The sequence below is a fragment of the Mycteria americana genome, chromosome 2 (assembly GCF_035582795.1).
Source record: "Mycteria americana isolate JAX WOST 10 ecotype Jacksonville Zoo and Gardens chromosome 2, USCA_MyAme_1.0, whole genome shotgun sequence".
Taxonomy (NCBI): domain Eukaryota; kingdom Metazoa; phylum Chordata; class Aves; order Ciconiiformes; family Ciconiidae; genus Mycteria; species Mycteria americana.
The window spans coordinates 118,703,633-118,730,435 of NC_134366.1; the positions used below are offsets into that span (position 1 = coordinate 118,703,633).

At 36.9% G+C, this 26,803-nt stretch overlaps 1 protein-coding gene across 3 annotated transcripts in view; it reads right to left on the reverse strand.

Annotated features, from left to right (window-relative positions):
• ANKRD12 (ankyrin repeat domain 12) overlaps positions 1-26,803 on the reverse strand; it is a 67,994-nt gene that overhangs the window by 12,481 nt on the left and 28,710 nt on the right. Inside the window, exons 3-8 of one of the 3 annotated variants that reach the window (XM_075494378.1) lie at positions 26,295-26,442; positions 17,803-17,949; positions 15,857-16,057; positions 11,439-11,581; positions 9,625-9,772; positions 1,255-5,954 (exon numbers count right to left, since the gene is read on the reverse strand). In XM_075494378.1, the coding sequence (XP_075350493.1) occupies positions 1,255-5,954; positions 9,625-9,772; positions 11,439-11,581; positions 15,857-16,057; positions 17,803-17,949; positions 26,295-26,442 (5,487 nt within the window). The remainder of the gene's footprint in view (positions 1-1,254; positions 5,955-9,624; positions 9,773-11,438; positions 11,582-15,856; positions 16,058-17,802; positions 17,950-26,294; positions 26,443-26,803) is intronic. The other 2 variants (XM_075494380.1, XM_075494381.1) reach the window with 2 other exon arrangements.

Here is a 26,803-nt window from a genome sequence, read left to right on the forward strand (position 1 = left end):
GCCATTCAAGGATTAAGATATTCTCCCCATTCCTCCTAAACTCAGACTCTTCCTTAACTTGACACATCTTAAGTAATGGGCGTACAATCAAATACTACTGAATTCTGACATTATCAAGCTACTCTTTGTCAGCCAAACAACTGCTTTAGGAAATCAAATACATGGTCTCAGCCTATTCCAGCTATTACGTGTGTTAACTTAAACCATTCAAACACGTTTAAGGTAATATGTTTTACCTCAGAACTAGAGCAATTTACGTGGATCAGATAACAGGTAGAAAACTATAAAACCTCCTTCTACTCCCAGGAGTAACAGTACTTCAAGGCAGCTAGCAGAAAGCCCTGAATGCAGAACATTTTAGGTCTCCCCCCCTCCACCCACATAGAAGACAATAAGCACAAAATCAGATGTGCTGAGGAGCAAAGAAAGGAAGTACAATTCAGGTGCTACCATGATTATGCTGACATCAAAAGAGAGACCAGCGGCAACCATGTTATTGTGAGACACCTGGAGGGGCACCTCCACAGCAAATAGTAATATTAACTGCACTTGTGCCAATGATGTTCTGCATTGCATAGACCTCCTTCACAGCTGTCATCAGGAATATGCCCATGTCAGAACTACAGAGAGCTTAGAACTAAACAAGTGTCCCTGAACTATGGATGTTCTTCAGTGAAAAGGAAAAGAACTTCACATTATTAAATAAAATCCAGAACACTTTAAATTGATGGATTACAAAAGCCAGGACACAGAAGATTACATGCTGCTCTTGAGAGTATTAAGGAGAAACTGAGATAGCTAGCAGGCACCCTCCTACTTGAAACATTTGGTGATGGACTTAATATTTTGAAGCACTGCACATCCACCCTCCCTCCAAATGAAACAGCTTTGAATAATTAGTTTTAACCAAATTATTGCCAGCAGAAATTTGGAGAAGCTCTCAACAACTGACTTCACTTTTGAAAAGGTAGGCTTTACAGTAGTAAATACTTTGAAATATAATCTTTGTCTGTGTGCCTTTTACAGGTGTCATACGTGATGGTTTGTCTTGTAATGACTGTGAAACCACTGTTTATATTTCCACTGAATGGGGCTTTTAAATATGACATTACTGGTCAATATTAATTTGACATATGTCAACTTACTATTTTCAGCACAAGTATTCAAAGCAAGTTAGGAAGAACGTGAAAGTTACAAAAATAAGCCAAAACATGCCTTTCATTGTACTGTATGTTTAAAGACCATGACACTTACAGTTGGGATGCATATCTTGCTCAAGGGATTGCCATCCAGTAGGTATGAGCCATTGAAGGTCACATATTCATCATAATATTGAGGTGCCTGAGGAATAACACTGCACAGTAATTTACGCTTCTCTTCTATTTTTTTTCTTATGTGTAAGTACTCAAAATATGGGTTTGCTCTCTCAGAACTGTATGGCTGAATCTCTTCAAGTTTCAAAGAATCAACAATAGCTGCCAGTGACTGCTGGGTTTTCTCCTTAGCTTGCAGTAAAGAAGGGTTCACCTGCACAGGCTGAGGCACACGCGACACCTTTCTTTTACGTGGATGATGTACCTGAGCATCATCCTCTTCAGTTAATCTAATCCTTGCTTTCATAGATGCTGACGATTCAGACTCTTTTTCTGATGTCTGCATGCAGCCAACAGGATTCTGCTTACCCTGGTTAGCAAGCATATTTGCTCTGTTCCTTGTGATTCTTTGAGGTACTTCTTGCTGTTCCACCTTCTGATCCTCAGCAATTTCTTCTTCTAGTTTAACTATTTGGCTGTATTTATGCACCTCTTCCTGTGTAATCTGTTGTGAACTATTTTCCAAATTAGATAAAGAGGAGTACTGTGGTGGATCATCTGTCAACACATTTTCTCTGTCTGCAGTGCAGGGTTTTTTATTAGCCGATTCGTTCGTAATTCCCTTTGACATTCCTGAACTTAGTTCACAGGGATCAGCATCAGCTTTACTATCAACATGCACTGAAGCCAGCTTTTCTCGTTGGCCTTTTTCATTGCTAATGTCTGAAGCATCTGCTGTGTTACTATCCGCTTCACTCTGAGCATTCTTACAAACAAGTTTATTGAATGTGTACAAATTTACATTTAATTGTGAACTGCTATCACTTTCAGGAATATCTTTTTCTAACGGTATTGTAGGTAAATCATTCACCCTTTCATAGCTCTGTGAAATATCCTTCACAGAGCTCTCAGAATATACAGCAATGGGTGCATCAGCCTTCTTAATGTTTGAAGGGAAGAAAGCATTTTCCATCTCTCTGGTGCTAGTAGCATCTGTGTCCAAAGCAGAAGTTGTAGTTTGAACAAGATTTTGTTGTTGTACAAATGATGAGTCTTGACTGCTAATGCCTGGTAAAGAAACATGTTTAGACACATCTGGGAGTGGCTGGATAGGTAAAGAACAAGGCGACTGTGAAGGCAAAACCGATGCAGATTCTTGAGAACTGGAATTTCCCTTGATTTCAGCATGCTGAGGCAAACATTCAGATACTTGTTGCTCTTTTAACGTCCTGTTTTCAGAATTATGCATTGCTATAACACTGTTCGTATCTTGCTCTGATACACCATAACCTGAGCTGTTAAACTCATTGTTTAATGAATTAAGTCTGTCAAAAGGCACATCCCACGGTTTGGTTTGCTGAGTCACACCACTTTGACTACACGGCTCTAAATGCATATTATAGTCTTCTGAAGGGCTCATCTGAGCGATATTTTTAATGGTACTTGTACTTGTTGTTGCCTGCTTGTTGCTAGCAGCTCCATTCAGAGATGATGTAAAGTTTGACTGCAAACCAGACATACTACTTTGAAAATCTCTTTCAAGCATGCTACATGGTAGTTCTGGTTTAGGAGAAGTGCTAGCGTAAGTCTGAACTGATGGCAGAGCATTCTGATTATTTTCTTCTGATATCTGAGGCTGTTTGCTGTGTTCAGAAACAGCAGCAGGCATGCTGCATCTTCGAACCTCTACAACAGGTCTACACTCATTTAAAACCAGTTTAACATCTTCAACAGATGCTGATCTAATGTATGCTGGTGGAAGCCTGTTTGCAAAAGGTGGCTTAATGCGATCTGGCAAGTCGGCAAGACCATCGGTCTCTTTTTCAAGAAGGGCTGGTGATTTGGCACTTGCCAAAAATGGTGATTGTGAAAAAGACATTTGGGAATCAGAACCTTCTAGCATAAAGTCTGAGTCGTATTCGATTACAGGCCTTGGAGTAGTTACTGTGGTATGGCAAGAATCCTCAGAGCTTGCAACTGAAACCATGGACACTGATCTGGAGCTCAGACCTGTCTTTTCACTTTCTGATTTGGGGGATCTGTTTAAATTATCTAAAACCAAGGAAGGCTTTATAACATTGACACTTCTTGTATCTACTGATTGCGATCTACTACTTGTAGCGTCTTTCTGCTGTTTTTCCTTCATGCAAACATCTGGCAACTCTGAGCTTTTTGAACGAATCAGTTCTTTGCTTTTTACTTCAGCTAATGAGTGTTTTGGTTTTTCTTTCATCTTGTTAAGTTCTAAACAAGTGCGGTTTCTTAAACGTTCCTTCTCTTTCTGTTTTATTTTTTCTTTATGTTTTCTATGCCACTGCTCTATTTCCAGATCTTTAAGGCTAAGCATTCTTTCGAAACTCGTTTGCATTAAATCATCATTGACTAATCTTTTTTCTTTAGGTCGAGCATCCTTTGCTGCAGGAGCTAGTTTAGGCTTAAGTTTCTCCTGTTCGAGTTTTAGTTTAAGTAAACTACTTTGATGCAGTTTATCTTTATGCTTGTCTCTCTCTTTGTATCGGTCTATATCTTTATCTTTTTTATCCTTCTCTCTACCATCTGGAGTTTTCAACAAATCATCTTTTGGTTTTTCCTTCAAAGATGACAGTTTGTCATGCACTGTTTTAGTACTTTCCATAATACTGCATCTCCTTTCCTCTTGCATGTGTTTTGAGTTTGCTACTGTTGACATCTCCTTGTCTTTGGATTTGTCTTTTTTTTCAAGTTCCTTTTCTTTGTCTTTGGTTCTATTTTTTTCTGATTTAGTATATTCAGATTCTTTTTCAGACTGTTTGACTTTTCTTTCAGTACAGTGTTTTTCTTTGCTTTCAGCCCAATGTCTGTCTTTATCAGCCTTTTCTTTATCATGCTTCTTATCAGTTTTTTCTTTATTTCTTTCTTTGTCATCAAGTTTTTTAAGAGTACTCGTGCTTTTTATTTTGTCATTTTCCTTATGGCATCTTTCTGCTTGCTGGAAATTTGGCTTTTCTTTTACTTTCTCTATATTTTCATTTACTTCTGCTTTTTCTTTCTCTGTCTTGTATTCATGTTTTACCTTTTTCTCTTTTTCTCCATTTTTTCTTTCTATCTTTTCAACATCTTTTTCTTTGGCTGAGGTTCGCTTTTCAGTCTTTTCTTTGTTTTCCTTTAAATTCTTTTCCTGCTTTTCAGTATCTGTTTCTTTTTCTATTAAATGCATGCTGGCTGCCTCATCTTTAACACCAAAGCAGAACAATTCCGTTTCTTTATCTGCAAGCATAGTTTCTTTTTCTTCTTTTGTATCTTTTAGTTTTTCATCCTTGAGAAACTTCTCATTTTCCTTTTTGTTCTTCTCTTTCTCTCTCTCCTCTTTAGCATTTCTCTCTTTCTGGAACTGTCTCTCCTTAACTAACTTATCTTCTTTTGCCACAGCTTTTTCTAGCCTTGATTTTCTATCTGAAGAAAGAGATTCATGTTCTATATTTAACAACATATCTTCATTTTCATCACTTTTGAAAAAGTTCTCTTTCCAAAATTCTCTGTCAAACTCAATACTTCTTTGAACCTCTTTAACATTATCTTTATGTTTATGTTTTTCCTTTTCCCCATCCTGTTCCTTTTTGTGCTTGTCCTTTTCTCTTTCTTTGTGCCTTAATTTATGCTTTTTAAGTGTTTTACCTTCCTTGTCAATCTTTCTCAGAGTATACTCTGAATTCTCAAATGTTGAGCTATTATCTTCCTCTTTAATTTTAGGACTAGATTTTTCACCAAATTCTAAGTTAAAATCTTTCTGATTATGCTTGCTTTTTTCTTTGTGCTTGCAAGATTTGCCACTAGAACTTTCTACTAGATATTCAGAATCAGTGTTGTGATCATACCGAACTAATTCGGATTGTAAAGTTATTTCAGAACCTCCTGGTGATAAGCAAGTTTTGGTGTTTTCTTGCTTTAATGGTGTTGACTGCTTTTCACTTAATCCACAGGGATGCTTCGGAGATTTGCCAGCAGTGATATGAAATAGATGTAAAGGAGCATCTTCTTTTGGGGTGAAAGACTTCTTAAAGGTTTCTTCCTCTCTAGTTTTATCTAAAGAATCTAATCCAGAAGTAGCTATATTTGTTACTCTAGCATTTTCTTTTTCTTGCTTTAGTTCTTGATTCTCTTTATTTTTGCTCTGATTTTTTACTTTCCTTTTAACTTTGCCTTTTTGCTTGTGTTCATTTGTAACTATATATTCTTTCTTCACTCTTACATCAGAATTTGGTGTCTCTGAAATAGAGCAAGGAGAGACTATCTTCTTGTCCTGAAGTATTTCTTCATCTGAACTTTCAGAACTTGAATACAGAACTCTAGATGGTTTCTGCTTTTTGCTTTTAAATGATTTTGAAAAGACAACTTTTTCTTGTTTCACAAATAAGCTGTTCTTTTCAACTTCAGTCTCATCCTCTTTCCTTAGGTCTTTTCTAAGAATATGTCTGTCATCGATCATTTTTTTCATTTCATCTTCATCATCATCTTTAAACTCATACTCATCAAGAGCAGATGGAAGTGGTGCCTTACTAGGGACCATTTGTTTGCTCTCATTGGCTACAGAGTCCTTTTCTGCTTCTGAATCAACATTCCCCTCTACACTGGAAGGATTTACAGATGGAGCTTCTTCAGAATCTAGAGTAAGAAAACAAAAAATTAGTTGAATACTGATGGGACATTCTTCCCATTTCAGTTCAGGACAAAATAGTTCAGTTCAGCAGTCATACTGCTATACAAATGAAAAAAGAAAAAAACACTCAAAACACACAATAAACCTTCTCACTAGAATTAAGCTTTTTAAGAGGAAACAAAAGGTCATGAAGCCAAAGTGCTCCCCACACTTTACAGCTGTCACTCAGGTATGTAAAAATATTAATTAGCATTTATATACCAATCTAATAAAAGCAATGCACTTTAACTTTTGTAAACCTCATCTATTGTGCATAATTCCTGCATAACCCAGCTCTTTCTCAAGGACATCTTGCTATGATGACTCATTCCTGTAGGAATTCATCAGCTCTTTTGCTCTCTAACAACTAAACTATGTTCCTCCACATGAACTATTTAGTCATGTTTCAACAGCAGATGATCTTTTATTCTTAAAAGACAAAAAGCTCCTCATGTAAAGAAATTCCCTCATGAATCTTTATGCACCTGATATGGACAGCCTAAAGTAGACTATGCTATAATTCAATGCAACTGGTCTCTGCTATACGAGTGCATAGCACGGAGCAAGTATGTTGTATTGGATGTCTTAGACTTCCAGGTACAAAATAAAAACCTCTCAACTGTTCCTAAAATTATATTTTAGGAAACATACGGGGTGTTATCACCACCTGATCGTACAAAAATCTAGAACTCAAAAATCTTTAAAAAGTATTTCTGGATGTATTGTTCCCTCCAAATAAGGTTCTAAGTCAAGCCTCTTCAGCTGAATCTATCAGTTTGCTTTTTAAAAATAACTGACTATTGTTATATTCAGTACCATGGACTAGAGATTTGACATACTGAATACAAAGTAACAGAAGAATTTGAAATAAGTGTAAGGAAAGTGATGAAGCAGTTTCAATGCATTAAAAGTTTGAATGAGAAAAAAAAGTATGTTCTGCTGCAAGATTCCCCCTCATTTCCAGTAGGATCTTCTGTGGACCAACTGCTGGTACACAATGGTCAAGACATACCTTGCCAGCAGGCTTCTCAGCTACTTTGTATTCAAAAACACAGTATCAATAAAATAAATCCCGGAAGTCCCTGTTATCTTCTACATTATCTGTAGCACCCAGAACATATTACTAGTTCTGTGTGATCAGCTTTTTATATATTCCACCCCCCCACCCATACGTACATGCCATCATCTTCCTGCCTTAACTCTAACCACTCCTTGTAGCTTATCTGTGCCTTCCCTTCACCCTTTTCCTGCAAGGTAGTTGCTGCTTCTCTCTTCCATGTCCCTATTTGTTTTGCTTTTAACAGTCTTTCCCCATTCCAAACACAGACGACAGCTTACTCCTTAATGACCAAAGGTAAAACAATGGAAGTACAGGAGATGGATCACCTATTCTTTAAGCCTGACTCCTTGAGAACCTGCAGAGGACATTATGCTCCTCTTGGAAACCAGCCCATGAAACTGAGGAATACCCTGCACAGACATACAACTGCTGAGGAATCAATTGCTAAATAGTAACAAGTTTCTATTATGCATATGTAAAAATATTTTTCTTAAGATTAATGACTTGGCTAAGCTTAAGTAGATTCTGTGGAGCAATGCCTTAAAACAGAATGACTATACACTGTATTTCAGGCTACTCTTCAATGCAAAACACGTTAACACTACGTCAGAATATTTATTAGCTCTACATGCTCTACAATATGACTTTTTTTTGCTTGAAGTATAGTGAAACCTTGAATAGAAAACACTCCTAGGGGTTTGGGGTTGTTTTTTTTTTTTTCTTGTTCATTTGTTTAGGGTTTTTTGTTTTGTTTGGGGTTTTTTTGTGTTTTTTTTTTTTTTATTATTATTGTCAGGGAAAAAGAAACTGAATTTAACAATCATGTGACACGATGCTCTCCCTCATATAATTTTCACAGAATCACAGAATGGTTGAGGTTGGAAGGAACCTCTGGAGGTCACCTGGGCCAACCCCCCTGCTCAAGCAGGGACACCCAGAGCCAGTTGCCCAGGACCGTGTCCCAGCAGCTTCTGAATATCTCCAAGGATGGAGACTCCACAACCTCCCTGGGCAACCCGTGCTAGTGCTTGGTCACCCTCACAGCAAAAAAATGTTTCCTGCTGTTCAGAGGGAACCTCCTGTGTTTCAGGTTGTGCCCACTGCCTCTGGTCCTGTCACTGGGCACCACTGAAAAGAGCCTGGCTCCATCCTCTTTCCACCCTCCCTTCAGGTATTTGTACACGTTGGTAAGATCTCACTGAGCCTTCTCTTCTCCAGGCTGAGCAATCCCAGCTCTCTCAGCCTTTCCTCATAGGAGAGATGCTCCAGTCCTTTCATCTTCCTGGCTCTCCATTGGATGCTCTCCAATATGTCCTTTCTCTCTTATAATAGGGAGTCCAGAACTGGACCCAGCACTGCAGATGTGGCCTCACCAGTGCTGAGCAGAGGGGAAGGATCACCTCCCTCCACCTGCTGGCAACACTCCTCCTACTGCAGCCCAGGATACCATTGGCCTTCTTTGCTGCAAGGGCACACTGCTGGCTCATGGTCAACCTGGTGTTCACCAGGACCCCCAGGGCCTGTTCTGCAAAGCTGCTCTCCAGCTGGGCAGCCCCCAGCCTGTACTGGTTCATGGAGGTTGTTTCTACCCAGGTGCAGGACTTCACACGTCCCCTTGTTGAACTACACGAGGTTCCTGTCAGCCCATTTCTCTAACATGTTGAGGTCCCTCTGGACATCAGCACGACCCTCTGGCACATCAGCCACTCCTCCCATTTTTGTGTCATCTGTAAACTTCCTGACAGTACGCTCTACCCCAATCATTAATGAAGATGTTAAACAGGACTGGACCCAGTATTGACCCATGAGGTACACTGCTAGTTACTGGCCTCCAACTAAACTTTGTGCTACTCATCACCACCTTCTGGGCCTGGCCATTCAGCCAGTTTTCAGTCCACCTCATTTCTTTTACTCAAGAGAATCTGAATTCCTGAAGATTCTGTGAAAGCAGAATGAAAAGTTCCTGCCTGGCACTCAAGCAAGTTACTCATGGTCAAGAATCTTCTGCTTCCAAGGAGACAATAGTTCTTTCTGTGCCCCAGGAGGTGATACCTGCTCCTTAATCTGCAGAAATACAGTAGTGGCCAAGAATTACTGCCTCCACCTAAGCAAGCTTCTATCTGGTCACCTTTAAAAACCAGCGATTCCCCCACTGGCAGGGACTTTTCTTTACTGAATAAGAGTAACTAAGTTATGCCCATGTGACACTAGCTCCTGATTCATCTACTAAGTATATGAAATAAGTGACTTTGGGAATATTTTCCCCCAAGACCACCTCTCAGAAACCACTTTGTATTATAATAAATATGGTATTTTTCTCTATATCTTTCTCTGGTAAAACCACCATTCTGAGGCAGGGTTGATTTGGAGAGTGGGAAGGGCTTATTAAAGAGAGAGGGAGAGAAGGAAAAAAAAGTCAGAATAAACATTTCAGATAATTCAGTTGAAAGATTTGAAAACTACCTCTAAAACTAGAAGTGGAAAACAACCTTAGCAATAGCAATTGCTACCTGCAATTCACCTAACTTCAGGTGAATTGATGCACTTGAAGTATGCAATTAAATGGCTACTTTTACCTGAGCAACTGTCCTCATCATCAGAGATGGGCACTTCCCTTTTCAATAGCATTTCCAACTCTTCAGTTTCAGCAACATCAACAGGTCTCTCCCCATGCTTATTAGCTTGAAATGGATTTCCACCATGTCGAAGCAACAGCTTCACAATCTGCAGCATTAAATAAATGAACTTTTAGGTCTTCCACAACATGTTACTTGAACAGCATAAAAATCTTCCATTGCACACGAAACGTGGATAATACGATACGCAATCCTAAACTCCTACCTATGAAACTGAGACTGTAAAGCAAGACTTCAGCAACTAGAATGCAAAGTCCAAGTATTCATAATCTGCTTGTTAAAAGAGGTAGTGGAGAAGACTAAACAAAGTTGTTCTCTGTTACACAGACATAGCATCATCATAAAGAAAAGCAACAGTGGCCTTTTGTTCTTGCTGTTCTAGCATTTCCTCACACAATTCATGTGGTTCCTTACCTACCAAGCATTCTACTCCTCTGCACTCAATTCACCTCCTTGCTCCAAATTTTATAGCACTTCACTCTAAGGAACAGTAAAAGTTTTTCAAGTAGCAGTACTATTGGTTTCCACAGCATTCCAGAAAAGCCCTGACAAAAATCCAAGTATCTTTTTGGAGGAACAAGCTACCCCCATTCCCAACTGAATACAATACAGCAAAATCATCAATTTCTCTAGCATCAAGGGCAAAAAAATTGTTAAAGTTACAATGATACCAAGGCCACTGCATTTTCAGCACAGTATCCAGTATCAGTTACTTTTTTTTGGTCCTACATGCTAAGAGCAGGGAAATTCAGCAGACAGTGATATGGTAACATGAAACTTCAGAATTTTTCTAATACATAATGTCAGTGAAATGGTCACAGATATGTATACTGAGACCAGAGAAGCAAGAGGTCCTGTTCTCCAAATCTCTACTACAATTTTATGCAAGTTCGATCTAAAGACCCGCTTTTGTTTAGACACTCATAAGAACCAGTTACTAAACAGTTAATAAAAATTTCACAGTCGGATTATCATAATTCTCTTCTCTAACCTTTCCAGAATATCCTTTCAAACTGAACGCCTTGTTTGGAAGGTATACTTGATTTAAGGATATTTTCTACTTTTTGCTTTATACAGCAGATCACACACATAGTAATGAAATAGAAGAGACATAAAAGGAGAGCAGAGTAATTTCTGCATCTAGTTTGCAGAAAACAAGAAAAAATTCAGAAATTAATATGAAATACCTGCAGTGCTCCATTTATCTTCTCTGCTAAGTCATTATTGGTAATTTAAAAAAAAAGTATATACACATCAATGCTCTATTTCAAAGTCCATGAACAAATATATAAAAATAAATGTAGGATATATAACTTTAAATATTTATATATATTAAAAAATACTTCATATATATAAAAAAAAGCATATTTTACTTTCCTATATGCACAGCAATAAAAAACATTTCCCCAAACCCACAGTATACTGTTCGGAGACATTTTTCTTTTGAGAATTCTATACAGTAGAAGTCTCTCTTAAAACAAAAAGTCATTAAAATGTTTATTTATTAAAAAAGTAAAAGTGAAACTTTAAATATTTAAAGAAAACAGATATTGGTAGAAAATACCTGACAAGAGAAGTAGAATGAAAAGCAAGATGAAACAAAGAAAACCAAAACAACTTTAAGATGCTCCCAAAACAGCAGAAGCAGAATTATAAAACCATATGAGAGTAACCAGGACAGTTAAGATTTGTTCTAAAGACTGAACATTTCAAACCACTTATTTGTTCCCCTCCCACTCTCCCAGCAAACTCACATTTCTATGCCCACTACTAGCAGAATCATGAAGTGGTGTATCATCATCCAAGCCCTGTGTGTTCACATCGGCTCCTGCTGCTATAAGGACTTTAGCAACGTCGTAGTAACCAACATTACAAGCTTCATGCAGTGGTGTCCAACCTACAGTGAAGAGTGGTAAGTGTAAGTTTAAAAGGTCAAAGATTTGTTTTTTCCTCCTGTGCAATAGATCTCTATTGCCTTGAAATATTTCAAAATACCCTCACACACAGCAGTTGTCAGGAAGGTAATGCCATCCATCGGATGAACACCACATGTTTTATCAACTTTAAACCTCATGCCAACAAATCCCAAATTTTACTGTGATTAAATTGAACACAGAAATCACTAGTCAAATAGTAAAAGAAAAAATCTGGCACAAAATCCCCAGGCTAAAGATGTTAGAAATTCTTTGACTAGTGAGCATTTGAACATAGTGTTAGGTATATATAAATAACATTATTCTACATAGAAACAGTTTGAAAACCACACTATTGGAAAGAATAAGTATGGCAAATTATCATAACCACTGCTCCTTTAGAGTCACTGAACAGGTACCAGGAATCACTAATAACATTCAGCAGCTATTAGTCTAGATAGCAAGCTATTAATAAATATTGACAGAGAACTCACTCCTGATATTTCCTAGAATATTAGTCATTTTTAGCAATTTTGATTTCCAAATTGATAATCTGAAGTTCAGTGCTCATTTTTTGTAGCAGAGTCTCAACTGAAGATGACCATCAACCCATACACACTATATTCCTTACCTCAGTTTCCTCTCCCCAACTTGATGCCTTCCACTTCATAGCTGCCCTGAACTTCCAGCCTGCTGTTGATGCCTTCTCAAAACCCAGTTCTGGGAAGGCATTCAACTTTTGTTTCCAACATAACCAGTGCAAGTCTGGAAGAGTTTATTCACTTGAACTCTGCATCTAATCAGTACATCCATGAAGAGGAGGTACAAGAAGAAACCCCTGACTTATCCCTCAGTAAGGCAATTTCTCATCTTCATCTCTCACTCAACTTCTCACGTGCCACTAATTTAAATTAAAAATCTTAAAAAAAAAAAAAAAAAAAAAAAAAAAAAAAAAAAAAAAGCTTCTACCTTAGTCTGTGGCAAAACACTTCTTCCTGATCTTTGTATACTAAATTTCCCCTCCAGTCATCACCTTGGTCACTCACTTCCAGCACTGCCTGGCTACCACCTCCTTCCTTCCATTTTCTTGTCATTTGCCTTTTTCCTCACTCACGCACAATGATGACACTCTTCTGCTCTCAGCCCTCTGATTTCCTCTTCTTCCCTCTTATTAATTCTCCCTGCAATTCATTCTTCTCCATGTTTCAATGCTTTGCCTTTCTATCCTACCACAATGTCCAGCCTGCCAACTCTAGCCCTGGCTTGCTCTCAACATCTGTTTCCTTTACTCTTGTTCTCACACAGCAGTATCATTCTGGCAGATATCCCATGAGCAGGGTTACTTCCTCCATTATTAATTCATTTTCTGCTCCTTTAGTTCTGCCAGATTCTTAACTAAAAAACTCTAATTCTCTAAACTTCACTGCATCCTAAATTCTTACGTTGCTCCACCCATGACTCACTGCTCAAATCCTCCCCCTCTTCTTGACTTTTTCCTCTGCACGGGATTTTGAAGCTCAGCCACCTCTGCTTCTCACTTTGGATTACCAATGGAAAAGTATCTCACTTGATCCCAAACACCTCCTCCAGAGTTCTGAATAAAGTCTCTAACGACTTGCTCCCAATCAATTCTCACAACCAACTCTCAACTATTCTCCTCATCCTTTCATTGGCCTTTAAAATTAGTTAAATATCTGTACCAGGTCAGGCTGGGATGAAGTTATAAAGTTAACTTCCTTCATAGCAACCCATATAGTGCTGTGCATTGCATTTGGAGTTAGAATAGTGTTCACACACGTGTTTTGGCTATGGCTGAACAGTGCTTGTACAGTGTTAAGGCTTTCTCTCCCTCCCCCTGCACAAGAGGTTGGGAGGGGACACAGCCAGGACAGCTGACCCAAACTGGCCAAAGGGATATTCCATACCATACAACATCACGGTCAGCAATAAAAGTTCAGGGAAAGGAGAAGAGAGGGGGGATGTTCATAGTTATGGCATTTGTCTTCCCAAGTAACTGTTACACCTGCTGAGGCCCTGCCTCCCAGGAATTGGCTGGACATTTGCCTGCCAATGGGAAGCAGTGAATGAATTCCTCTTTTTCCTTTGCTTGCATGTGCAGCTTTTGCTTTTCTTATTAAACAGTCTAACTCAACCCATGAGGGCTTTTTTCCATCTTATTTTCACCCCCTGCCCTATTGAGAAGGGGGAGTGAGAGAGCAGCTGGGTGGGTGTCTGGCAGCTGGCCAAGGTTAACCCACCACTACATCTCTTCTTGAAGTGTTTCTATTCTCCCTGTGATTTCTATGGGTCTGTCTTCCCCTGAACTTCCCCCGCCTTTTCTAAAATTGCTTTCAACAAGTTCTTCTCATCTCCCCTCTCAACTTCTCTGAAGATCCCACTGGGTTCTGCTTCTGCTTCCTTTCTCTTCTTCCTCTACAAATGAGTCCTGGCAGCCTCATTTTCTAACACAAATTCAGCTACCCTCTGTACACCAAGAAATCACTGATCTGTTTCTTACCTAAAGTCAAGATTTTAGTCCATTTCATTAATATCTTCTCTTGATGTCAAGTTTGAGCTGACAACTAGTTATACCATACAGTTCTTAATTTCTCTCACTCGGGCCTGCTACCTCAGCTCATCTCACCACTCCCATTGGGAGTGTAATTCTCCTTATAACCATTCAGACCCATAAACTGAGCATCTTTCACAGGCTTCACTGTAGGTCTAGTCAAAACTCTCATTCAGACCTTCATTATGTTTTTGCTTCTATTATGCAATGACTCTTAAAAACTTGAAACTACTAGTGCCGCCAGTTAATTATAGCAACAAGTATTCTCAGTATGCTCTTTATTTCCTTGGGATGCCAGCAGCTCTCCACAAATTTTGTCACCTTTTCTTCAACATTACCCTTTGCATTGGGAGCACAGTCTTTCTGAACATAACCAAAAGCAACACGGCTCGCTCTTATATTTATTTCCTCACTTTCCCATGATCCACTTCTACTGTGGATGCAAAAAAGTCAGTGTTTAATGGCTAATGTTGAGAGGTAGAGTATTAGGAGCAGTTTGTTATACTGTTTAGATAATGTGCACTTGATACTTGTATTATTTTTTACAGTTGTCCTTGCATTTAAGAGAGCAATGTCTACTGAATCCTGTCTTTTTATAGGTATCTCTTAGACCCCAACCCCCCAACAACCTCTGTACCAGCCCTTTATCCTCTGATTTAGCCTTCCTTTCTTTCACTCTGTTCCATCCCTCCTCATTACCCCAACCCCCTTCTATGCCCTAAATGTCTACCCAATACTCCAGCTCCTAAATCTTATGCCCTTTTACACTGGTTGAGGAAAAACCAGCAGGTACTTTGGCTTATCTCAGTATATAAATGCATTTAATTTGGTGCCTGGCCAATCAACAGCTGGCAACTACTGAACTCAAAACTACAGGTTCTGTCTTCTGTGGAAGCATTACTTTGGGGATCTCATATTAACTCTGCTGGAGATTTCTTACTCAAAACATGTAAAAACTTAACTACCATGACAGTATCAAAAGCAAAATAGGCAAAAGTTTGCCAGCAGGTTCCAAAAAAATTATTTAGGAGGTCTTGCAAACAGACAGGCAGCACAGACATTTCATTATAGAAAGGTTACTAAACAGATACTAAGAAAAGCAAAGAAAGATACCACAAAGGATACTAAAAATATGGTACAAGTTACAACTTACCTTGAAGTTTATCAATCAGTGCTGAAATCACAGCAAATGATGACATACCCAAACTAGTATTAATCTAGCAGAACTAGATGACAAGTGCAAGCTATACCACACCCATCTGCTTTGGTGCATACTAGCTGTCACAGTAAGAAGACAATGTACATTATGGTGCTACCACCTTCACTGTTACTAAACTTTGCATCTCCTCACACAGCTACAATCCCATTATCAGTTACTGACTTTACTGCCTAGTATAATTCTACAAAGTTCAGCAAGCGTGCACACGTATTTTTACATACGCCTAGCGTACAAAGGCCCTGGCCACAACTTAAACATCCAGGTATGATTATACCATTCTAATAATATACTATGTACTACAGTGTCCCAGTACTACCACTGCCATCAGAAATAAAAACATGATTTGAAAATTTCCGATCAATTTTGTTATATTTTGCATTTGCATATAGCATGAACTGAAATTACACCTCTGACAACAACTTCAGCAGTAATATTTAATTCGTACAGTTAAGAGAACATGTATCAACTTACCTGCAAAATCTTTTACATTCACATTTGCACCTAAACTGATTAGCTCCTTAACCTGTTTAACATCCCCTCGAATTGCTGCCATATGTAGAGGAGTTTCTCCTCGCTCATTTCTCTTGTTAACTTTGTCTTTTTGTCTTGAAGAGGAGCTTGGAGTTTTCTTTTGTGTTGGTGTTGTTTGTAAGGGATGATTTAAGGTGGAATCTACAAAATAAGTTTTTAAATGGTCACAAAGTTATTTAACAGTTGTATTCAAAGACTACAATTATCAGTGAATAATCATATTTAAATAAAGGATGTATTTGACACTTCACGTTGTATCAATACAATGCCCATTTGCAATGTACAAAAGGGTGTTTTGCAAAGTCTCACTATTTTTAAAGTAGGTTTTGAGGACAGATGAAGTCTATCCAAAATAAAAGGTCCACATACTCTGGTACAAATTCTGCTGAAACAAGACAAAGCATCACCATGCAGATCAGTAACTACCCTGCTTCCCCTTCCTCCAGCACACTTCCGCTGTATTTCTATGTAGTGGGATGCCAGTTTAAGGAATTTCTGGTTGTGCACTGTACTCCCTGCACTTTCGCAGTTGTGCCACCACAAATGTTTTTGGGTGCACTGGACAGTAAACTACTATTACTAAAGTTTCTCAAAATTTTCTCAAAAATAAGGAAAGCCACAAAGCCAGAATTACACAAAAGGAGAAACTGCAGTAAGTCAGCCTGTATTGTATTTTTCTGGTAGTCTTTGGCTACAGGGAGTTAAAATATTATCTTCTGTAATCAAAGTTATTAATATATTTGATAGAATATATGCTTCTGACAAAAAAAGTGCTTTATGAATATAAATATATACTGAAATAATAGAATTCTAGCTGAAATATTTCCCTTCAAACATTATTCTATTGAAGACTGCCTATTAATTACAAGTGAAATCCCTAACCAAGCAGTCTGGTTCTATTTCAGTAACAGTTTAAATACAAGTATGCAATACTTCAGGCAATGTTTCTAGTGGTGTGATGGGAAAAAAAAAAAAAAAAAAAAAAAAAAAAAAAGAGAGCCTGGCAGTCCCAAATTCTTCTGCAACCTTTATAATTTGCAACTGGGAGCTAGAGAATATCAGTCCGGCAGTTTCTATCTTCATGATTCCTTGAGTTTAATCTCTCAAGCAACTGAGAACATATCCGGACTCAAAGATTTTCATATATAGGGTAGACTTCCCCGGCATAAGAGACTAAAGAATATCCTTTTTTTCCCCATAAAGTATTCCAAAATCTGAGGACCTTTTTAAAGATCCCTCCTCCTGCCATGAAATTGTCTTGCCTTTCTCTACATAGATTTTATTTTAAACATAGCAGGATAGTAAAAGATTAGGTAACTGGCACCAAATCCTTAAGGAAATGCAGCCATTCACTTTTCAATGCCAAATTTGTAAAAACATTAAACAGGTAGACATATTCATACATAAAGATTTTTTTTAAATACAACTGGATCAAGGAAAGTTTGAAGTTCTGAATTAAAAACAAGGTGTCTCCCCTCTCCCATTAAATCCTAAGAAGATGATCCAGTTTTCTTCTAAATTAAAATCCTGCTCCAAATGGAGGCAATAAGACTGTAGTTAAACTTCATAAAAAACAGATATTATTTAAGGTTTTAATTAATGCATGTGGAACACTGTTTGAGAGGCAAAAATAATCAAAGGAAGAAAAGAGAATTTCAGGTTTTACAGCTGTCATAATGCAAAGCTTTGCACATAAATATAGAAGGTCAAGAATTTTTCATCAAATTACTCGTCAATGCACAATAGAGTTTTACCAGGATTATGCATAATTTAAAAAAAATTTAATAAAAAGCAAGGATTGTTGAAAACCAGCAGGGTTCAGAATATTCTGATTGGGACAGAATTAAACAGGCAGGAGGAAGAAAACTGTTAACTTGTAAGATCACCTGGACTGTTGTCTCTTGCTGTCATCTGCATGAGAAGTGCCATCTGTTTGCGCTCTGACAGAGGATAACCAAAAAGAATGCTAACTGGTGTTGATTTCTTATTTCCAGAATCCTTCTTCATTTTCTTTTTCTCCGGACCTTCCTTCTCTGGAAATATTAACATTTAAAAACTCAAACTGCTGTTCTATCAGAATATTTTTCTAGAAATAAAAACATCTTTTTAAGGTATATGAACTGGTGATTGGTGGCAGGTGATGAAAAACAAAAATTGCATCTCTAATTTGCTGCATTTGCATTAGTTTTAGTTACCTGTTCTAATCATATCAGGATAATAAGCTACTGAGTTAAAGCACTTAAAGAGGTAAGGAGGATTACTAAAAAATTCTAAAAGATGAAAAACCTGTTTCACAGCAGGAAGACTGTATATGTCACACCTTTAATTTTCAGAGAATCGAGTCAAGCGCTTAAAAAATTCTGTAAGATCAGCTAGTCAACTTTCAGCCTTGAATACAGATCCAAGACTGTGCTCTATTCTACTTCTCTCAAGACACCATGTTAAAAATTAGGAAAAGACTTTTTAATACTGGTATTTGTTAGGTAATTGGATAAAGATTGTTTCTCTCAAAATCATTCTGTTACTTCCCTTTAGAGAAATTTCTTCTTCAAAATTCATATCCTTCAAAAACATACAGCTATTTTATATACATAACTTCTTTCCTTTTATGAATATTTACAGTAGTTGTTTAATATTTCACGTCCAAGTTTTAAAACAGAAGGTAAAATTACACATCTGAATAAACAAATAATTTCTAAAGCTACTCAGTACCTACAAACTCTCACAGATCTTCAGATTGGTTAAATATGCTCCGAAATCAGAGAACTTTTTAATACTTAACAAATTTCAAAACTAGATTTTATTTGTGTAATCTGGAAACTTTGGTCTATGTCTTTCATCCTTTTCAAAAGTTCTTCCTTCATTTTTCTGTATAAAGGTCTCCTAAACCAAACATAGGCATTTAAATTAAAATATGATAGAAAACAACTGATTTGTGATTGACTTCAACTAAATCACTTTTAACTGGAGCAGTATTTAATGATCTTAACACCAAACAAGTACAAACTCTCAATGCATCAAACTTCTTTTGGTACAACTATTTTCTACAGATCTCCCTGGTCATTATTGTTTAACTCTATTTTCTAGAGACATATTAGTTTGCATTTATATGTAATGAAGATAATTCATTTTCTGTAATTATCTCATCTTTCTTAACGAATTCTTATCAAATTCAACATTTTATATTTTGTAAGCAGCTTATATTACTTACATGTTAGATCTATAATGTCTACCTTTTTCTTCAGAGCCCCTAAGATTACTACTTGAATATAAATGCACTGGATGTAAAAGATGTGACTAGGGTTCCTTAAGCCATATTTAGTGACTTGGAATTAAAATTTTTGAAAGAGTTAAAAAAATTTCTAACCGCCAGTGTCAAGAAGGAATGGTCTGAAGAGTTCTCTTAACAGATTCAACCAAAATGACATCTCCAAACTCTGAGCAAGTAATTCCCTTAGTGCTCTCCTTAAAAGCCCAGGTTCAGTATCAGCTTTTCCAGAGATCCTGCTCACTCTACCACACCCTCTTCTCCTTTTGGAAGCTTCCCTACCGACCACCTTCCCAAAAGACCTTTAAGCAGCCAGACAGGACTCTGAACCCTACAGTCACGAGTAAACCCAACTCACCCTCCAGGCTGGACTACTGACCACAAAGATAGGGACAGAATTCAGTAAGGATGACTATTGCCCGCTTTCTCCTCTGTGGCTGGCTGATGTGCTAACCCCCACAAAGAAAGCAAGCACATGAAACAAAGCTGAGATCTAAAAATTACAATGAGGAATATGTAATAAATGAAAGGGGGACAGGAGAAAAAGATGTTGGACTGGTTTGGCCATACTAGTATGCTAGAATTTGGCTGGGAATTGGTTGAGGCTTGGTTAGGGATCATTACTATTAGTTAAATATGCCTGGTTGCCACACTGATCTTTTTAGCTCTTTGTGTAATAAGTTATTTCATCTTATTCTTACTGTGACTGATTACCATCTGATGAGGCACTGTTCATCCAGTTTTAGTTAATCTTCGTATTTTGGGCCATACTAAAAAAAAATGTGGAAATGCAATTAAGCTACAGTCAAGGTTGGGGGAGGATTTTATTTTTATTACTGTCCCGATGATTATACTGGTCTCCCAGTTTCCCTTCCTAAATCTCAACCTTAAACACCTGTATAAAAACTTCATAAAAAAACAAACCAAAACAAAAACAAAACCAAAACTGTCATCTGCAAAAGCAGAAAGTCTTAAAACAGAAGACTCCACTGAGGCAAACTTTGCTAACCTACTTTTTAAAAAAAATCTAAGGGAAACAGCAATGCAACTGTTGATAAAGAAGCTACACAAATCTACAGAAAAATTACTATAAATTATTGGGAACCCCATCATGCTTATTGCAGAAAATATTATAAGATTTGTTTTCACTGCTCCAAGAATATCCTCATGCAGTACATTATACTTTATTTAGCAGGAGAAGACCAATTTAATGTTCAGGAACTTTGACTTTTTAGATATTCTTTATCTTCTGGTAACAGGAAACTTTTCACAGCTGTGTACTTAATGTTTATACAATTTGAACAGTAATAACTTCCCTAATAGAGGAATAGTATCAGTTTAAGAAATTAAGTTTAGGTAAAAGTTCATGTATAAAATCAACTGTTAAAGTCAATTAGGTGGGGTTGGTTTTTTTTTTTGGGGGGGGGGGGTGGTGGTGGTTTGGGTGGTTTTTTCTTTTTTTTTAGATTTTGAGCATTTTGTTTTCAAAGTCTATGGAATACAAATATCTTCTTTTACATTCACTTTCTGGTCACTTTTCGGTATTCTTCAGCAGTTAGAAACGGAACATCAGGGAATTTCTTACTTGTTATTAAAAAAATAAAAATCAAAACTCTTCAAGTAGCTTCATGTTCAATTATCTTTATTAAATAACCTTCATAACACGCAGCCAAAGCTATCTGGACAACATTCCTTTTAAGATTTTCCTTTTGCAATGTAAGCTTTTCACCTAACACTTCTTAAAAAGTGATTTAGAAATAGCTAAGTTATGTGAAACAGTGATTTAGGTGCATTTGAGCACTTACTTGTAGAAGAGCTTCATGCAATTCACTCACAGTACTTAAACATACTGGCATGAGAAACATCAGAATCACCAGCAATTATTTTAGGAGAACTTACACATGACAGAATATGTCCCAAGGCAACCAATAATTGTTGGGTTTTTTTTCTTTTTTTTTCTTTTTTTTTTTTTTTAATTTGGATAAATTACAAATTCTCAGTCAAGTAATTTCTAAATGTTTTAGGAAACTAAATTATTAAATAATGTAACGTGGATTTCTCAAAACGAATCATGCCAAACTAACAGAATATTCCATTTGGTAAAGTAACCACCTTAGTGGATAAAGGAAACAAAGCAAAAAGACCAAATTCAAACTTCAGGGCTCATGACAGTCTGGTTTAATGTAAAACCATCATATTGCAAATTGTAAGGAATAACAGGATCAAGAAATAGGACCATGAGAAGCTAAAATATGAACTGCTTCAAATAAATGCTTCTAAGGAAGTTATAAGGCTGAGTGATATACAACAAAAGACTAATATGCTTATTACCAACAACTGTAGAAGACAGGTCAAGACGATCAATTCTGCAGATGACAAAGTTAAGAGAGATAGAGTTACTGAAATCTGCGATTGTGGTAATCTGAAGTTATTTTAAAGAGGAACACATCATGATTGACTGCTGCTTCCTATCCTCAGTGAAAGAGAAAGATTAGAATGTGATGAACAGACTTCACAGTATACTGTACACTGTAGAGATATCAAGGTACTATTGTGATACCTAATTAATCAAGTTTATGGCATATTTATTTAACCAGAACAACACACACATACACACACAGACAAAACCACCTCCACTTTCCTGCCTCTGGCCCAAACAACAAAGAAACTTGTAATAGTTGAACAATAAGTCCAAATCCAGCAAGCAGTAACACAGTGTGTAAACAGTCCCTTTAACAGCCCCACTAACCTCTGTAACTATGGGAAGCACAAGTATAGAAATTGTGTTACTATGATGTACACATGGAACATAAAGAGGTCAGTTGTTTTGCTTTGCTGGATGTCAGTTAAATGCTAAAAGAAATATGACTGTGCCATGTTTGGACTACTTTAAAGACAGAAATTGAAGGGGTCAGAAAACAAAACCAAGATGCTACTATAAACAGAAAATCTGGAGAACATAATTTCCAAGGAAAGATCAACAAATTAGCACATTCAGTGTAACTGTAACTCTTGTTGTTCTTCCTGAATAATCAACTATGTAACAAGACTACAAAAAAAAAAAAGCCTATGTTTATCTTCACAATGACAAGTTTTTTCCAATCTGCAGTTATGTTTAATTATTATGAAAAATTCAAATTTCTCTCTTCAGACTAATAAGGTAGAGAAAGCCAACAAACTTGTCCCTTCTAAAAGCAGCACTTGCCTGTTGTTCTTATTCTGATAACCACATCAGAGGTTATTTAAAAATAACCAGATTAATTTAAATAAATTAACAAAATTTAAATAATGCTATTTAAGTAGTCTAAATAAGTGATGGGTTTTCAACCAAATTATGTTTTTGGATTGGGACACTTCAAATCAGAGCACTTATTAAAAAAAAAGGTATGAAAAAATGCTTCTCCTTCCACCACCAATTCTACCAGTCTTAATCAAAGCTTGTGTGTAGAATCCTTCATAAGATTAACTTAAAGATGGGTTAAAGCTATACCGCAAAATTTGCAGCATAAGTAAATTTGACTGCAGTATGTATATATTGTATTAGCTTTTTGTGGTTGCTCTGATCAAAGAATGGGAATGTGATAACAGAGCCCTCAGTAGGCTAGCCATCCAAACCAGGACAGTATAACAGACACAACCCTGCACAACAAAAGAAACTGAGAACAGGACACTGTTGCTTAAAGACAGGCCTGCAGTGCAATTTCAGGTGCTGTCGTTGTCCCACTGGTCTCTTCAGAAGGCTACAGGTCTCCTGTGAGTCACATTATCTCTCAGCCCTGTGCAGACTTCTCAGCTACTGCAGGCATCTCAACCGGCATTGCATGACTACATTTAAGCAACTGGACTCAGTCCTAACCAGTATGAAATTATTAAGAAAGTAACCCAAAGGCTAAATCTGAAAATACTTAATACTAATTAAATAGTTGGGTTATCAAGCATTGGAACAGATTGCCCAGGGAAGCTGTTGAGTCACAGTCCCCGGACGTATTTAAAAGATGTGTAGGTGTGGCACTTAGGCACATGGTTTAGTGGTGGACTTGGCGGTGTTAGGTTAACGGTTGGACTCAACGATCTTAAGGGTCTTTTCCAATCTAAATGATTCTATTCTATTCTAATTTATTGCAGCAGTTTCTTAGGCAAAAACACTGATTTAAATCTAAATTTAGGTAAACAGGAGGACTAGAATTGTTCTAGACTCTTATGGAACACTACAAATGCTGTTTGATTTCAGTCTTGCCAAAACTGACTAGGTGTAAAATTTACTTTAGGTACAGTTTTGTAGGAATCACATTTCAAAAATTTCCAAATTAACATTCAGTTTGGCTGTCTGCGTTCATTATTACTTATAGTTTCTAGACAATACCTGAAGCAAAAAAACCCCACCACGAAAAGGAGCAAGAGGTGGAGTTGCAGGGGACAATTTTTACAAAAATAAAGCAAAAAAGACAAAATCTTAGGTCATGGATGAATACTCTGGAGATAGAACCGAGACAGCTCTAATGATGTAAAGCTCTAACAACTAGGTATTCCCATTCTTTGACTGATCTACCTGCCTAAACAGGATGAAACCAAATTATCATGAGGTTTCTACAATCAGCCTGCAACCCTATCATGTATCTTGGAGATAAGCAATTTATTAAATTAAACCATCAATTAAATTAATTTTTTTATCCTAGAGCTACTTTTTATGGCATTTCTTGATTTTTGTTCACCCAGACACATTTTTAGAAGACCCTAAATCTTTAAAAGCATTTGAAAATCAAACTCAATGGTCTTATATTCTGTTACAGAGAAACTACTTAGCAAAGCAGTAACGTTTTTGCTATTCTGAACTCTGGAAAAAAAACCCAACACCATATTGGAAGACTATTAAAAATAAAACTATAGGGAAAGGATAAAATACATCCTGGAACTGTAACAGACAGCAGGAAGAATAGAGTAGTACCACATATTTTTTCAGAATCTTTCTAATTATGAATCGTATACACAACCTTTCCCTAGAATACCACTCCAGATTTTCACAAAGTATCAGAAGAAAACTGGGATTGTTTATTTATTTATTTTAAACACTAGCACTACTAGCTGATAAGAAGCTTTTCATCACCTCTTCTTTTCCCTCTGTCTCTGGTTACACTCTCATCTCCAAAAACTTACTTTCTTCCTTCTCAAATAACACTTGCCATTCTCTGTACATAGTTAGCATGAAGACACTTCTGTCAGAGGTAACAGTTTAGTCCAGTGATGGCAAACCTTTTCAATGTCTAATGCCAAGTTTGTGCCAGAAGCAGCACTGCATTTCATGATCACTGATGTCAGTCCTAATCCATGTCAGTGCCAAACTTGGCACCAAAGTGGTTAATTCCCACTGGTCTAATCTAATTGGTTAGGTACAGAATCAGCATTATAAGAACTGTTTTTTCATCCTAGTAATGTTCCTGCCTGTAAAGTTTGTGGAAAGCTTATATACCAAGTTCCTTATCTGTGAAATGGGGTAGTTGCTCTTACCTACTTACCTCAGCAGTAACGAAATGGACAACAAGCTACGTTTGCTACACAGTAGTTAAAAGCTATTTGCCTTCTATTGTTATATTAAGTATTTCTTGCCCCTACTTGAACTTTTTATTTCATCTCCCTGCTACAACTTGCAACAAAAAGATTTTGTAGTGCGCGCATTGTCTTTTTGTGCATGTCTAAGTGCCTAGAGTAATCCATCTTGTTTGTGGCCACTGTGACAATAGATGCTATAGCAAGAGAAACACAAAAAAATTACATTACCTTACAAGATGCTGTGACAATGAATTATTTAAAGTTGATGGGGGTGGGGAGAGATGACAAAAGATTTCCAACACAGAAAACATTAGACAAGTGTTAAATATTACTTCTAAATATATTTATTTCCATTATGAAAAACAGTTAGGGTCTAATACCAAGCAATACATTTAATAAAGCAGATGCTGGGAGCATACTTCTAATTTATACATGGTCTTTTCAGAATCAAGTGGTATCATGAACAGTGTAAGACTCTATAATTCTGTGAAACCATTGAAAACAGAGATCTAAAGCCAAGAGTATTGTTTTGTAATGTGACTATTTCAAATTTGGATTTCATACCATATTCCCTTTGCAATAACAAAAATATGTATGTAACATCCAGGAGCCAAATCTTCTGCATTAAATCAATCCTGGACAAAAATTAAACATGTACTGAGGTATATACTTATATCTTGCATTTAAATCTAAGCATATTAAGGGAATTACCTGTTTATGAAAATATTCAAATATACAATGAGCACTGTATAAGAAACTGTAGTACTGAGCCTCTGACAAATTTGGGGAACATGCCTTCTGGTGGCCTTCCAGAGGGCATGGATATTGTCTTGCTACCAACAGAACTATTACTGAACTATGACATAGATAACTAATTACCTAAACTCAGAGATAACTGTACTCTTGGAATACATCCAGACCCCTCCCTCTTGATTTGAAAAGAGCCATGTGAAGAATAGTATTTTGAAGTCTTGAAATCAGTTCTAATAGAATATGCTTAAGTTAGGAAGAACTACCAGCTTGTGCAGAAAAAGTATCCTGAATAGATCATAGGAGCTTAGACTGAAAGAAAAGTTTACTCTCCATGGCAAGTTTAGGTAGTTCCATATCCTTAGCAACCTTCTCTCTTATATGGAGGACAGTACATCTACCAATCTTTCCCACTCTCCCTCCCCAAAAAAGGCTACGAAAGGCTGACAGCTGTGTCTCAGATTGAGGCATTTACATGTCTTTTCATCAGTTTGTGTGTTTAAGCAAATGGACCTCTAGAGATGACAATGAAAAGACATTTATTACTAAAATAGAAGCAAAAGAATGAGGTTAGGAAACAACTGGAAAACATAGATAACTATGCTGGCATGCTAGCTCTTGCTAATAATAGGATGAAAGCCTATCAGACTGAGATGCAACAATCAGAAGCAAGCAAGCAAGCAAGCAACTTTTATACTTAGTATCCTTTTTTATAGGGAAAAAATAATCAATATAAAAACATAATATACAATTAATTAAATTAGGACGTATTTTACCAACAAATAATTAGTTAAGGAAATAAAAAGGTTCTACCTGTGTCTGAATTGCGATCTTCATTTCTGGATGGACTAATAGTAAAAGGAAGTTTACGTTTCATGGAAGACTTTTCTTTCATCTCCTTCCCCACATCACTCCTATCCACTTTTGGAGTTTTGCTGTAGGATGCAATCTTGTCCTTGCTCTAATATAAATAAAAAGTATACTAAGTAATTTTTGCATAAAGCAGAATAGTCTTACAACGTATACAGACTGAAAAGACTGCTATGTGAGAATGTATGTGCATGTGTGTATGTATGTGTATTGCGTAGTTTATTCGAAAACTTTTAAAGTAACCTCACTAAAAATAATCAATGGCATTTCTTCCTTTTTAAAATTAGTATCTTCTGTGTTATTTCTACTTCCAGATACATCACTGTAGAACTGCTGTTCACTAGTAGAGCCTTGATTAATAAGCAAAGGAACACCACAAACTGGACAAGAATTTGCTAAGTCTGAATGACCACCCCAATTTCCTTCCCTGACCATAACATAACAATCACATT